Source organism: Littorina saxatilis, linkage group LG8 (assembly GCF_037325665.1).
Source record: "Littorina saxatilis isolate snail1 linkage group LG8, US_GU_Lsax_2.0, whole genome shotgun sequence".
In the NCBI taxonomy this organism is placed as follows: domain Eukaryota; kingdom Metazoa; phylum Mollusca; class Gastropoda; order Littorinimorpha; family Littorinidae; genus Littorina; species Littorina saxatilis.
This window is the reverse complement of record NC_090252.1, coordinates 30346459-30361458: the sequence shown is the minus strand read 5'-3', so window position 1 is coordinate 30361458 and position 15000 is coordinate 30346459. Positions and strand designations below refer to the sequence as shown.

The following is a 15000-nucleotide window of genomic DNA, read 5'->3' as shown; positions in this document are numbered from 1 at the left end:
CTTTTCGTGAAAGTTGAGGCGGCACTGTCACGCCCTCATTTTTCAACCAAATTCGTTGAAATTTTGGTCAAGTAATCTTCGACAAAGCCCGGACTTCGGTATTGCATTTCAGCTTGGTGGCTTAAAAATTAATTAATGACTTTGGTCATTAAAAATCTGAAAATTGTAAAAAAAAATAAAAATTTATAAAACGATCCAAATTTACGTTCATCTTATTCTCCATCATTTTCTGATTCCAAAAACATATAAATATGTTATATTTAGATTAAAAACAAGCTCTGAAAATTAAATATATAAAAATTATTATCAAAATTAAATTGTCGAAATCAATTTAAAAACACTTTCATCTTATTCCTTGTCGGTTCCTGATTCCAAAAACATATACATATGATATGTTTGGATTAAAAACACGCTCAGAAAGTTAAAACAAAGAGAGGTACAGAAAAGCGTGCTATCCTTCTTAGCGCAACTACTACCCCGCTCTTCTTGTCAATTTCACTGCCTTTGCCATGAGCGGTGGACTGACGATGCTACGAGTATACGGTCTTGCTGAAAATGGCATTGCGTTCAGTTTCATTCTGTGAGTTCGACAGCTACTTGACTAAATGTTGTATTTTCGCCTTACGCGACTTGTTACATTTAGTCAAGTTATGTTTGTATTTTGATTTGTTCTTTATGTGTATGTATTGATAATGATATACATGCGAATGATTGGGACAATTCCTCCCCACATTTGTTTTCTCCCTTTTGTTATTAGTTGTTTTGGATGTTTATATGCAATGCATTATTGCAACTATGCTGCAATTTCCACCCTATATTGTTTTTCCCATTTTTGAATGACCATAACCCCTTTCTTATTACTATTTACATTATGTACGTCTGTAAGTAACAATAACCTTGTCAATTTTACTATCTATATTATGTGCGTCTGTATTAAGTGTTTGTATAAGGGACAGGTTGTAAGATTAGGCTTTGCCTAAAACCTCTATCCTTTGGTAATAAAGTTCAGTTTCAGTTTCAGTTTCAGTTTCTCTCTCTCTCTCGCTCACTGTTTCTATCTATCATGTTTGTTTGAGAGTTTGTTTGTGTGTGATTGTGTATAATCCAATACGTCCACACAAAAATCCGGACGAATATTGTTTAAGTTCCTCCTTGGAATACCAACTGGTTGGGCAAGAATACATTCTTTCAGCTCTGCATCAGAAGGAAGATCCATTACACAAGGACTTGCAACGTGCCAATGGCGGGTGCGTTTGCATTCGTGCAAGGTCTCTAAAGAGTCTTGACAAAGGGTGTTTATAGTTCTAGCCCTCACGCAAAGAGCAGGGCACATTGACATAGTTTATTATTGAAAGTTATCTTCCTGGTCACGAAGGCAGTTGGAATGTCTATAAAATTCATGATTTACAGGTGTCCATTGAGCGTTGTGCTGTCACACAGAAGAATGCCATTGTAAAGGTTGACAATGCATAATAGTGGAATCGCTCCTTACGATTGTAATGCTAATGTGACACGTTAAGACACAGCATTCATATTATTCTCGCATTGAAGCAACCCGGAACAGAGGTGTGTGTGTGTGTGTGTGTGTGTGTGTGTGTGTGTGTGTGTATATGTGTGTGTGTATGTGTGTGTGTGTGTATGTGTGTGTGTGAGTGTGTGTGTGTGGTAGTGTGTGTGTGTGTGTCTATGCGTGTGTGTGTGTGGTAGTGTGTGTGTGTGTGATTGTGGTAGTGTTTGTGTGTGTGTGTGTGTGTGTGGTAGTGTGTGTGTGTGTGTGTTGTGGTGTGTGTTTGTGTAAGTATGTGTGTGCGTTTGTGTGTATGTTTGTGTGTGCGCTCGTGTGTGCAAGTGTGTGTTTGTGTGTGTGTGTGTGTGTATATGTGTGTGTATGTGTGTATATGTGTGTGTATGTGTGTGTGCGTGCGTACGTGCATGCGTGTGTGTGTGTACGCGTGAGTGAGTGCGTGTGCGCACGTGTGTGTGTGTTTGTTTGTGTATGTGCATGCGCTCGTGCGTGTGTGTGTGTTTGTGTGTATGCATGTGCGTGTGTGTGTTTGTGTTTGTATGTGCACGCGTGTGTGTGTGAGTGTGTGTGTTTGTGTGTGTGTGTGTGTGTGTGTGTGTGTGTGTGCGTGCGTGCGTGCGAACGTGCATTCGTGTGTGAGTGTGCGCGTGAGTGAGTATGCTTGAGAGAGTGCGTGTGCGCACGAGTGTGTGTCTGTGTGTGTGTGTGTGTGTTTGAAAATGCGTTTAGAGGAGGAAGGATCGAAGGAGGGAAGAGTGTTATTATAAAAAAAAAAGTAATCAATCAAGACACTCACCAACCATTTAATCAAATAATCAATCAATGAGTCGGTCATTGCAAATCATTCAATCGATCAGTTAATATATGAATCAATCAATCTGCCTATAAACCAATTAATAATCGAATTAAAAGATCAATCAGCCAATATTTGAAACAAACAAAATTAAATTCATCTCAGGACGATAGAAGCAAGAAAGCAAACCAATCTGTGTAACGCATTGAGCGGAGGCCATTTAAGACAGACAGACGACGTAGTACGGACAGCAGTGAAAGGCAATACTCTGTTTCTCTTGCTTAATTTGTTACATTAGACTCCAACGGGAAACACCAGAGTGCAGGACGTTTTTCAACAAAGGGACACAACACCAGGCTGACAAGTTAGTGCGGATAGTTTTCGCGAGTAACGAATCCTTACTGCAGGAAAATTGTTTTACATTTTACGACTGTGTTATTAATGCCGGTCTTACACTGTGCCGAATATCCTTGCGATTATGAAAATATTGTATTCAGCAAAAATAGAGACGAATGGACAGGAAAAATATTGAAACTTCGAAGCCTTTCGAATCCTTTCGAATGATTGCGAGGGCTAGCGAATTTCTACCGATCATTACGAATGCATACAAATTTATATACGAATTTCTTGCGAATTTATTACGAATGTTGCGAGTGTTTCGAGTGCTTGCAAACACTTTACGAATAAAGCGATTACGCAATTTGCATTGTTTGTGAGGAATTTGCAACCATTCGCAAGATGTTCGCAAGGACAAGACCTAAATGGTTGCGAGTGCCTTGCGAGCGCTACGAATACATTGCGATTATTACGAATTGCTTGCGAATACTTACGAGAACGTTGCAAAAAAAGTGAAGAATATGCCTTCCTTGTGAATTTTGCGAATATTGGGAGCATATTGCTAATGTTCGCAACAATAGACATAATGGTGGCGAATGGTTAAGAACATTTACGAATGGCTTGCGACCATGTCCCGATCAGTACGAATTATTGACGAATTCTATTCGCAAGAGCAATTCGGCACAGTGTAAGAGTAGCATTAAACATGTAGGCGCATTTCTACATAATTATGTTTGTGATTGTTTTTAATTGTTTGTTTTAGTTTTTTTTTGTGTCCTTGCATTAATCAAATGTTATCAAACATTATTGCAGAGTGATTGTTTGTATTAACAAGAGGTTGCGAGAACGACAACTTTGTTTCTGTCTATCCGTCAATCGAGAGTACTTTTAATAATCACATAGTGTTTTTACAAGACAGTCAGGGGAAATCCGTGTGGTTTCCATGCCGGTGTAACTAACTCAAATTACTGCCTAACTCAATGTTCACATGGGGTTTGTTGATCTTGCATTAACTCTACACTGACTATCCCCCCAAAACGTCACACTTATTTAAGCGAGCAAAGCATGTGTCAGTTTCTTGCAGTTGAAGGAAATTCGTGGTGAAATCCGATAACTTTTACCCCAAAATACGATTATTTTGAAAACGTGCGCCGAGTGTTTACGCCCCTTGAATGACGGAAGGGAAAGATTTAGTGATGAAATAAATGTTTAAGTTAAAATACCATTTTTTTCTGCGAAAAAAATTGACCACATGAGTGTAAACAGGTCGATCGTCAGTACTTGTGAAGGGAGAGGGAAAAGTCAGTGTGGAGTTTATGCGAGATCAACAAGGCCGGTGAGTAAACTGAGTTCAGGAGTAATCTGAGTTCGTTACACCGGTCATGAGACTGTTAACATGACATTCGCAGCACGCCGACATGACAAATGCCAGGAGCAGCACTGCAACCTCTATGCCACCCTTGTTAATCTGACGAAGTCTTTCCATACGGTCAGCAGAGACGGCTTGTGGAAGGTCGATGAGAAATGTGGATGCCCGGGCGTAGCCTTCTTTAGCGCGGTATCACGATGTCACAACATGCAGTGGTGTCGTACTTCCCCACACCCGTGTGCATCCCCTGCATACAGGAAGAAACAAACGCCTACAGGCAGTGCACTTATAGGGAATACACCCACTTTGGGTCGACTTTGACTTCTTCAGCGCTAATATTACTGTTCGTCCATTTAAATGGGGTTCGGCCCGCGTAGGGTTAGATTCGCGCAATAGCGGCCCCGCGCAATAGCGGACCCGCGCAATAGCGGCCCAGCCCCTTTAAATGCGTTCAAAGCATGTTCGGACAAAACAGTGCAGATGTGTTTTAGTTACAGAACAGCAAAAATTAATGTCCCTTGAAATGCTTAGGGCTAGATTCGCCAGAAGACGTCTCGAATAGTGCTATTTCTTTACTGTACGCTGTACCTTCAGTTGAAGTCACAAGGTTGGACATTCGTCAAGGTTCCAAGGGAGATAATCATGTCACAAACTGTGACGTTAAGACAAGATTACCGTCCCTTTGAAAGCATTCGCATCGTCAGTTACTGAGTTAGGATTACTGGTGGGCTAAAAAGAGCTGGCAATAGCTTCAAAGCGTGTGAGGATTTCAAGATGCTGAAATGATGGAGGAATACATGATTGCAAATTTTAACCGGTTTGTTTATTGCTGCGCAATTTTAAACTCAAAAAATGAAATTGTGTTGGTTTTTTTTAAATGAATAATCATTTAACAATATGTTGGAAAATATCTCAAACTATCATTCAGCACTTATCTGAGAGAATCTTAGGGTGAAAATCGCTTGTTCATTTCAATGCTTGTTATTCTCTCAGGTGCCAGGAGATTGGTTGCGTATATCTTCCGCTTACCCCATTACTCATGTCGTGTAACGAACAGATGATTATTTCTACTTAAAAAAAATAAAAAAAATCTGTACAGATTTAACGTTTATTATGCTTAGGACCTGTAATATAAACTCTCGTGTGAAATCGTGAATGTGTGCGTCTGTCTGTCTGTCTATTTGTCTGTCGGTCAGTCTGTTTGTGAATGTAAAACTTGTCACAGTGTGTGTGCGTATGTGTGTGTGTGTGTGTGTGTGTGTGTGTGTGTGTGTGTGTGTGTGTGTGTGTGTGTGTGTGTGTGTTAAAGACAGGACATATTATTCCAAGAACATACACAATAGAGCAGGATTCCGTGTCCTACTCCTGTCAGGGTCTCGTATTACACTATCTACGAATATATAAAGCGTGTCTGTAGCTTTCCTAGAAACGGATTACCTTACTTATAGCATATTATGGGAAGCCCTTCCTCGCGATTTGACACGTTAAGAGTTGAATATTGCTTTTGAAATCCTACCTCGTTTGCTTTGGCTTTGCATGCCTCGTTCTCAGTACTGTACTGCATTCTCTGTATCTCTGTCTCTGTCTGCCCCCCCCCCCCCTCTCTCTCTCTCTCTCTCTCTCTCTCTCTCTCTCTCTCTCTCTCTCTCTCTCTCTCTCTCTCTCTCTCTCTCTCTCGGGTGTAGTCTATATAAGCGTATATGTGTGAGTGTATGTGTGTGTGTGTGTGTGTGTGTGTGTGTGTGTGTGTGTGTGTGTGTGTGTGTGTGTGTGTGTGTGTGTGTGTACCTTTATTTCACTTACCTAAAGTCTTCTTTTCCACATCCTTATTTCTCTGCACCCCGCATGTCGTATGTGGCGACTAACGGATTCTGTTTCTCCTTTAACCCTTGTTAAGTGGTTCTTGTATAGAATATGGTCAATGTTTGTAAAGATTTTAGTCAAGCAGTATGTAAGAAATGTTTAGTCCTTTGTACTGGAAACTTGCATTCTCCCAGTAAGGTCATATATTGTACTACGTTGCAAGCCCCTGGAGCAATTTTTTGATTAGTGCTTTTGTGAACAAGAAACACTTAACAAGTGGCTCTATCCCATCTCCCCCCTTTCCCCTATCCCATCTCCCCCCTTTCCCTCGTCGCGATATAACCTTCGTGGTTGAAAACGACGTTAAACACCAAATAAAGAAAGAAAGAAAGAAAGTGTGTGTGTGTGTGTGTGTGTGTGTGTGTGTGTGTGTGTGTGTGTGTGTGTGTGTGTGTGTGTGTGTGTGTGTGTGTGTGTGTGTGTGTGTGTGTGTTCGTCTGCAGCCATTGTTGTTTTTGTATAGATATGTATTTAGACATGTTCCCCTACTAGTCACGCGAGGGTAACGCCGACTGGTGGTTTATTGGTTTTAAATATTTGTGGTCTGCAGATTGATTGGTTTTATGAGTGTGTGTTAACTGTTGGATCAGTATTTTCCTTTGTGTGTACATACTATACCTTGCTTTTTACCTTTAGTCTTAGATATCTTTGTTTACATATGGCTTTCGTGTCGGTGTGTTTGTTCGTACTCATAAACTAGTTTGCTATGTTTTTGTTGTTATTAATGTTTTGTTCATTCGTCCTTTTACCCCTTTTATGAATGATGCAGAAATTGTTGTTTTACCTTGTCTATAAGGCTTTTATTAGCTAATGACAATAAAGTGTCAAAGCGTCAAGCGTCTCTCTCTCTCTCTCTCTCTCTCTCTCTCTCTCTCTCTCTCTCTCTCTCTCTCTCTCTCTCTCTCTCTCTCTCTCTCTCTCTCTCTCTCTCTCTCTCTCTCTCTCTCTCAGCATCAAGTATGCAGGATATACGATATGGCGTACCACAAGGGTCAGTTTTAGGCCTTCTCCTCTTCTCTATATACATAAATGACCTTCCCCTTCACATTGAGAATTTGTATGAACTTTTTGCAGATGACACAACCATACATTTTATTAACACCAATTTAAGCCGTTTATCAGAATCACTGCAAGAAAGTTTAAACCAATTGAGTGAATGGAGTCCCTAAACCCACAAAAAAATTAAATGCATGATAATAACAACTAGGCAAAAACGCCAGAACATAACCTCATAATTTCCCGATTTAATGGTTAATAATAAACTTGTTGAAATAGTCGACCACCATTATACATTTTTGGGAGTGACCATTGATATAACCTGTCTTGGTCAAATCACATCGAACAACTTTCTAAACGCGTGTCCAAGAAAGTGTATCTATTATCTAGAATCAAGCACTTTCTGATTTGGAAGCCAGGACATTATTCTGTAATGCTCATATTCAGTCTGCTATTGATTACGCGTCTACCTTGTGGGACTCGGTAAGTGATAATTCATTCAAACCACTTATTAGATTACACAAACAAGCGCTTAAAGTAGTCTTATTAAAGAAAACAACCCTATCTAAGTTCGACTACATACACTTGGGATTTAATCCTCTAAAGGCAAGGCTTGGTTATGATAAAGGTACTCTAATGGATACAATTATTCATGGATGTGTACTTGAACCCATATTTTCCAAATTCACGTTGAGAAATCACGCCAATTGATGAGATTGAACACTCCTCTACCTAGGATTGACCTAGTCAAGCCTAGTTTAGTATATTCAGGTAGCAGCTAGTCTCTGGAACAATCCTGCGGCAAAATACCATCACAAACGTTTTTTAAGACCAGATATACATCTTATCTCATGAAGTCAAAATAAACTCTTTAAACAAAAACAAAAAAATTCTTGCTAGAAATGTTGTAAAAACCAACAACTGGTGCTTTTCATGGAAAGCAGTGTATGTCAATGAACATGGTGTTTGCAGATTTGTTGCGCCAGTGCAATAAACTCTATAATACAATAGTAGATAATGCTTTACTCGGCTCAAATGAACTCACATTTTTCATTTATGCAATGTATTGTATGTAAATTTATACATGTTCTTACTTCTGTTTATTCATAATCATGTAGCAGTAGTTTCATTTACTTGTTTATTCTTTAGCCATTTTAGACCAGTCCCTCTTTAGAGCGAGGACCAGATGTAAAAATGCAGACCATTACCCTCGTTAAAGAATTGTTCTTGTTCTTGTTCGTGTTCTCTCTATCTCACACTATATCTCCTCTCTCTCTCTCTCTCTCTCTCTCTCTCTCTCTCTCTCTCTCTCTCTCTCTCTCTCTCTCTCTCCCTCTCTCTCTCTCTCTCTCCCTCTCTCTCTCTCTCTCCCTCTCTCTCTCTCTCCCTCTCTCTCTCTCTCTCTCCCTCTCTCTCTCTTTCTCTCTCTCTCTCTTCCTCTCTCTCTCTCTTTCTCTCTCTCTCTCTTTCTCTCTCTTTCTCTCTCCCGCTCTCTCTCTCTCTCTCTCTCTCTCTCTCTCTCTCGCTTTCTCTCTCTTCCTCTCATTCTCTCTCATTTCATTTGCGCATGGATTAAATTTAGGTAGAAATATTTCTTTTTTCAAGATCGAAGGCTCACAAACATGCACTTTCTATGTTATCTGGGCTAGCCACCTCAATGTGAGTGTTTTCGCCCTCTGACGTCACATGGCTCAAAGAAGGGAAATCAAATATTCAATAGATGTAAATAAACTCTTTTTTTTGGTAATAGTTATCGAAGTATCAACAGAAACGGTTTGTTTCTCTCCATGATTGTCTTAATTTAGCCTAAACCATGCATATTAACAGTCTTCGAAGCAATTCAACGAGGCCCTTTGGTTGGGAACATCATTTAATTTACCTCTGCGCGATTTAAAGGCACACTCAGCTTCCCGTAAACCATCAGTTTCTAGTCACAGACACTGTCAGGCTTTTACACACAGAACAAACTCCCTTTCTTTTAAACACTCACCGCTTGAGAACATCCTAGGTGCCCTACATAGAGAACGAGCATTTTTCAAAGAATTTATTTTTGCATGGCCAGCCGGATTTACAATTAAACAAATCGGACGCCTCGTTTTGGCGCTAGACCTGACCTTCGTCAAGACAAGATCAGTACACTTCGAAGTTTTGAAAATGTGAAAATAAGGGAGCCCAGAAACAGGTGACGCAAGGTCGTGTTTCCCGTAGCAGACGAATTGTCTGCATAGCTCTTGTTTTTTTTAAGCCAACCGCCGCCGATAAGTTTGTGTGATTCGCAGCCGTTTGTTGCGTTTTAGAGTCAGAGGTACACAATAACGTGCTATTGCAGATACCAGCGAGTCGCATTGAAATCACAAAGTGACGACTAAATTGTGAAAAAAATGAAAGTGGATCACACGGGTCCACGCTGGCTCGGGGGTAAAATAAACCACGAAAACCGGTGTGTGGTTTACGCGAGCTAAATAGACATTCAAACGAACTGTGTCATGTAATGCTATTAAATGCTATTGCAAGTGTGTATAAGGTTAGAACTGATTTTTCATGAGAAGATTTAAATCGTTCTGTAAACCATTTGAGGCAGACTGGGCCTTTAAGTTAAGTACGACTATTTAAAATATTACATCAAAACGGAAATAACATTCACAAAATAACCAAAACAATGTTCTGCAAGAATGAGTTTCTCCTTAAAAGACTTACTGTGTGTTTAATGTGTACCAAAGTTCGAAAAATCGTGCTCTGGGATGGCAAGTTCGTGTTGCCGCACACTGCACAATACAAGAGAGACGATTTATCCCCGAGTACGCTAGTACTTGGGCTCAACAGACTTTAATCGTGTGTGTGTGTGTGTGTGTGTGTGTGTGTGTGTGTGTGTGTGTGTGTGTGTGTGTGTCTGTCTGTCTCGACTTAACAGCTTATTGCTGGGAAACTACTGGGCGCAGTTCGTTCAAAAGTTGATACACTAACTTGATAATAGGTCCGATTGATCGTATTAAAACTTCATAATGTTACCTGGGACCTAAATGCGAAATAAACCACAAAAATGACTTGGCGGTGGGACGAATTCAGACGGAGCAACAGCCAGCCATTGAGCTGATAGAACAGCCGAACGCGTCACACAGTGACGAGAAATATACTGCGTCGTAAAAAGCATGCGAGACGATTTGCCAGGCTTTGCGCGTTGTGTGTTAGAATAATTTGATTTTTTGTGTACCCCATTTTATCAAGCATTGGTTGCTCGGTCGCGACTGCGGTGGTTTAGAGGTCGCGATTTAGTGTTTTGATTCTTTTCATATTAATTTGTATTTTTTCTTATGGTTTCCTTTGTTTACATATGTTTCAGTCTTTTACCTTCACTTTACATTAAAGAATTTGGTAAAACTACCTGGGGCGTGATAAATGCAAGAATCCGCGAGCCAGGACAGTAAAAGAACTTCGTGGGCCACCAGTTCACCAGTTATGAAGAGGGTCGGCAGTATATTTTTCACTGTGATCAAATAAAAGAGAAAGGCCAGTCACCACGCACATCCTCGGCTCGCATGCAATGTAGTTATATAGCAAAGGGAATGCCTGTAATTCACACAGAGCAATCACTTGGTCTTAAACGTGCACAAGACAAAAACTTTCATACTGGGGGAGCGAGCCAGTCTGAAGAGTACTCGGGTCCAGCGCGAGCGTTTTTTATTTAAATGTAATTGAGATACTGAATGCTTCAGCTACAGTGCATACAAAAGTGTTTCTTGGAAGATATCAAATGGCTTCCGGATAGCCGGCTAATTGAATACGCTTTGTCAAGGGCTACTGCGCGCAGGCGAACTTAGTAAAAAGGCGCATTCTTTCGAGTTAAAACTCCCATGAGCTCGACAAAGCGGATGTCTGTCTCTCTCTCCCTCTCTCTCTTTCCCGCTTTCTCTCTCGCCCCCTCCTCCCTCTAAAGTTCTATATCCCTTTAGCTCACTCTTTGTGTCTCTCTCTCTGTCTGTCTGCCTGCCCCTCTCCTTCTCTCGACTCTTTTTCTCTCTCTCTATCACACACACACACACACACACACACACACACACACACACACACACACACACACACACTCAAACACACACACAGACACATACACACACACACACATATATAAACACACACACACACACATACACACACACACACACACACACACACACACACACACACACACACACACACGTATAAACGCGCAAGTGTGTGTTTCAAAGAAAGTAATTACTTTACTGAAATTAAAAGTACTTCCATGTTCAACCAATTTTGCTAATTCTTCCTGTATATTCCAATGCTGACGGTGCCTAGATTTGTCAAAGGGCTTTATACAAAATCTGTTAACTGGATTAGTTAGTAGCTTGACAGGTAAAAAGGTTTATAATTTGAGGCAGGAGACTAGCAATGTATTTTCTCAGAGCTCCTTGACAAAATGACATCGACTCAGCATGACTTGAAGTAACAATTATAGATAAGCTGTACAAGCATTCTGTTTTCCTTTTAGAAATTATAGGTCGCGGAGTATTTCAGCAGAAACCCTACCTTTTTCAGAATGTTAAACACACTTTTGGTGATTCTGACATACCTGAAAGTAGTCAAGCATATACAACCTTTCCACGAATGCTACGGATTTCACGAGCTCTCTGTAGAGAATCGAGCTGTCCGTCGGTGATTGGCTGCTTTCGTAATTGACGCAACACTGGAGGAATACTTGTCCAATGAAATGACCTTTAAAGCCCATAACATATTTTATTTAAACTAGTGCCGCACGCAGCTCGCCAAAACCTACAACGTTTGCTTTCCAAGTAACTTTGGAGGACACATCCTATCATCCTATCATCTGCTTGAAGGTAAGGTGCTCAATAAAACAGCTCCATGTAAAACAAAATATTCTGTATTTCCTGCAGCTGTTTTGTCGTGTAGTGTTCTCGTTTGTCTGTCTCTGTGTTTCGCAGGGCAGGTTTTCGTTGCTACAAACTCTCAAAAGCCAACGAGGGCCATCGCCGCAACGCGAAACGCGGACGGCTCGGTACCTTACGCCTGTCTTACATTGTGCCGAATATCCTTGCGAATATGAACATGTTGTATTCGGCCAAAAAAGAGACGAATGGACAGGAAAACATATTGAAAATTTGAAGCCTTACCGATCATTGCGAATGCATACAAATCCATATACGAATGTCTTGCAGATGTATTTGGAACGTTGCGAGTGGCCTTGCGAGTGTTGCGAATGCTTGCAAACATTTTACGAATAAAGCGATTTTGCAATTCGCATTGTTCGTAATACCACTCTTACACTGTGTCGAATTTTCCTTGCGAATAGAATTCGCCAATAATTCGTAATGATCGGGACATGGTCGCAAGACATTCGTAAATGTTCTTAACCATTCGCCATCATTCGTCTCTTGTTGCGAATATTAGCAACATGCTCCTAATATTCGCAAGAAAGGCATATTCTTCAGTATTCGCAAGCCATTCGTAATCATCGTAAAGGTATTCGTAGCGCTCGCAAGGCATTCGAAATGATCGGTACACATTCGCAAGCACTCGCAACCATTCGTAAGTCATTCGCAAGAAATGTGTATATGAACACGTTGTATTTGGCCAAAAAAAGAGACTAATGGACAGGACACATATTGACCATTCGAAGCCTTACGAATCCTTGCGAATGTCTTATAAATGGTTGCGAGTGCTTGCAAATGTCTTCCGGTTATTGTGAATGCATACGAATCCATATTCGCAAGGATATTCGGCACAGTGTAAGACAGGCATAACGAATGGTTGCGAATTCCTTGCGAGCGTTACGAATACATTGCGATGATTACGAATGTTCGCAAGGATATTTGGCACAGTGTAAGACAGGCATAACGAATGGTTGCGAATGCCTTGCGAGCGTTACGAATACATTGCGATGATTACGAATGTCTTGCGAATACTTACGAATACGTTGCAAAAATGTTAACAAATTGACTTCCTTGCGAATATTAGGAACATGTTGCTATGTTCAAAACAAGAGACAAATGGTGGCGAATGGTTATGAACATTTACGAATGTCATGCGACCATGTCCCGATCATTGTAAATTATTGTACAATGCTATTCGCAAGGGCAATTCAGCACTGTGTAATAGTAGCATTAAGGTATCTGGGGCGGATTGACTTTCGTTGGCCATTGGTACCCCCCACCCCGATAAAAAAAAAAGACTCCCTCCCTTTTAAAAACCCTCTTTTCTCAGATGTTCCACTTTGCTTTGAGAGTACCCAAGCTGTTCATTTTTGTAACGTGCCTAGTGGAAAGATTGTCTTATACAATGTAAAAACCTGGTAAGATCTAACATTTTGAGCAGAACTAATTTCACGAGAATGAGTGTGGCTTTAAACACATCTGAATCAGAATCAAAATCAATTGTCTTATTGTTTCAGAGCCATGGAAATAAACAAAAAACAACTATCCAAAGATGCCGCAAAACTGAGGAACAAATTTCGACTGCTCGCAGATAAACTTGACGACAAATATAACAAAGCGAAAATCGCACCGTTGCTGGAAAGCGCCATGGAAACAGACGATGAAGGTATTTGCTCGCTCACACACACACACACACACACACAAACACACACACAAACACACTCACACACGCACACAAACACACACACACACACACAAACACACACAAACACACACACACACACAAACACACACACCCAGACACACACACACATGCACTCACACACACACACACACACACACACACACACACACACACCCTCCAGACAAGCAATTACTCAGCCTATCACTCCCTTACCTCACCAGTTTTATATGCGCTGGAAAAAAGCACGAGGGCTTGCGTGAACTAAATGTGTTGGAAAGGGACGTGGACGGAACATCAAGGCCCACTTCGCCTCGCCGTCTTACTCAGGCCTTTGAAGGAGAAGATATGCAACCTTCCACCTGGTCATAATAGCAAACATCACCAGCCTAAGTTCTCTCTGTGCACGATATTTTGTTTTGCCTTTTTTCGAAAATTAATACTTCAACAAATTCCAACTCACCGAGGCGAGCATGCTTTTTGTGACCAAGTAGATGAATGGATTACCATGTCAAAGCTTAAACTTCAATTGTTTGAGACGGTAAGGCGAACTGCTTTTACGAGTCGGAAAAACCCAACTTAAGTACGATAGTCTCCAACCAAAGGCTTTGGGGCTAAAACGATTTATTTTCCTTTTCAGTTACTGGTATTGCCGCCGTCTTCCTGGCCCCTTTCACCGTTGGGGAGAGCCTGATCATAACTGATGCCGGGGCAGAAGCTACCAGGAACGGAGAAAAAAGATACAACGCAGCAAAAGCTGCTGATACGATCACTGAGACAATCCCAGCTGAAGACGCTCATACGTTGTGGAAAAACTTCAAGATTAAGTTTGAAGGTGTCACTGCAACAATGGAAATGGCCACGCAGATTTTCGGAGCACATGTGCCAGAAAGTGTAGAAATGCCGATCAGAAGACGTCGTGGTAGAGCTAATCAAGTGGTGCAGATGGAGACCGCCATTAAAGAAAATCTAAGGGTACCTATAGAAACAGTAGGTCAGAAAATTGCCCGGTCTGTGGGCATGAATTTTGCGTGTTTATGGTTCAGTATACACGAGCTGGTTGGGCTTGCTGTTGAGATGCACAAGCAAACAAAATCCAAACTCGGGGTACCATTCAGAAACATAGCAGACGAACTGGACAAAATTGCTCAGATCAAGGCTCATTAAGATACCACTGCAAACGATTCATCTAATAATGCAGTAGAGATTTCCTCCTTGTGATTGAGTGTGAAAAGGAATTCCACTGAATCGCTACATCGTCTGTATGTTTTGATAACGAGAAAGGCTTTATTAATCCTGAAGAAAATTATTTAAACCTTGTTCTTTATGGGGACTCTGCAACTTTCAAAGGTATAGAAGCATAACGATTATTGAACTACAACCCAGGGCTTGCTAAGAAGAGTTGGGAACAACTCTGAACTACTGTGCATGGTTGAAAATGAGTCTCGAGCTCCTTCCTTACTAGAATTACCCCTCTCCTTAACTAAGTCTTCCACCCCTTCCATTATCCAAGGAAAGGAACTCGAACAG

General features: G+C 40.9%; 1 protein-coding gene and 2 long non-coding RNA genes across 4 annotated transcripts in view; 1 reads left to right on the top strand and 2 right to left on the bottom strand.

Annotated features, from left to right (window-relative positions):
• The window catches only part of LOC138973272 (uncharacterized), a 253426-nt gene that overhangs the window by 202912 nt on the left and 35514 nt on the right, over nucleotides 1-15000 (bottom strand). The window lies entirely within an intron of this gene.
• The window catches only part of LOC138973257 (apolipoprotein L6-like), a 34456-nt gene continuing 21776 nt past the window's right edge, over nucleotides 2321-15000 (bottom strand). The window contains exon 4 of the mRNA XM_070345978.1: nucleotides 2321-4270. Coding sequence (XP_070202079.1) covers nucleotides 4205-4270 — 66 coding nt within the window. The 3' untranslated portion in view covers nucleotides 2321-4204. The remainder of the gene's footprint in view (nucleotides 4271-15000) is intronic.
• LOC138973256 (uncharacterized) overlaps nucleotides 11259-15000 on the top strand; it is a 4895-nt gene continuing 1153 nt past the window's right edge. Inside the window, exons 1-3 of one of the 2 annotated variants that reach the window (XR_011457940.1) lie at nucleotides 11259-11740; nucleotides 13307-13455; nucleotides 14111-15000. The exon at nucleotides 14111-15000 is cut by the window's right edge and continues 1153 nt beyond it. This is a non-coding gene — a long non-coding RNA (uncharacterized lncRNA). The remainder of the gene's footprint in view (nucleotides 11741-13306; nucleotides 13456-14110) is intronic. The other variant, XR_011457939.1, reaches the window with a different exon arrangement.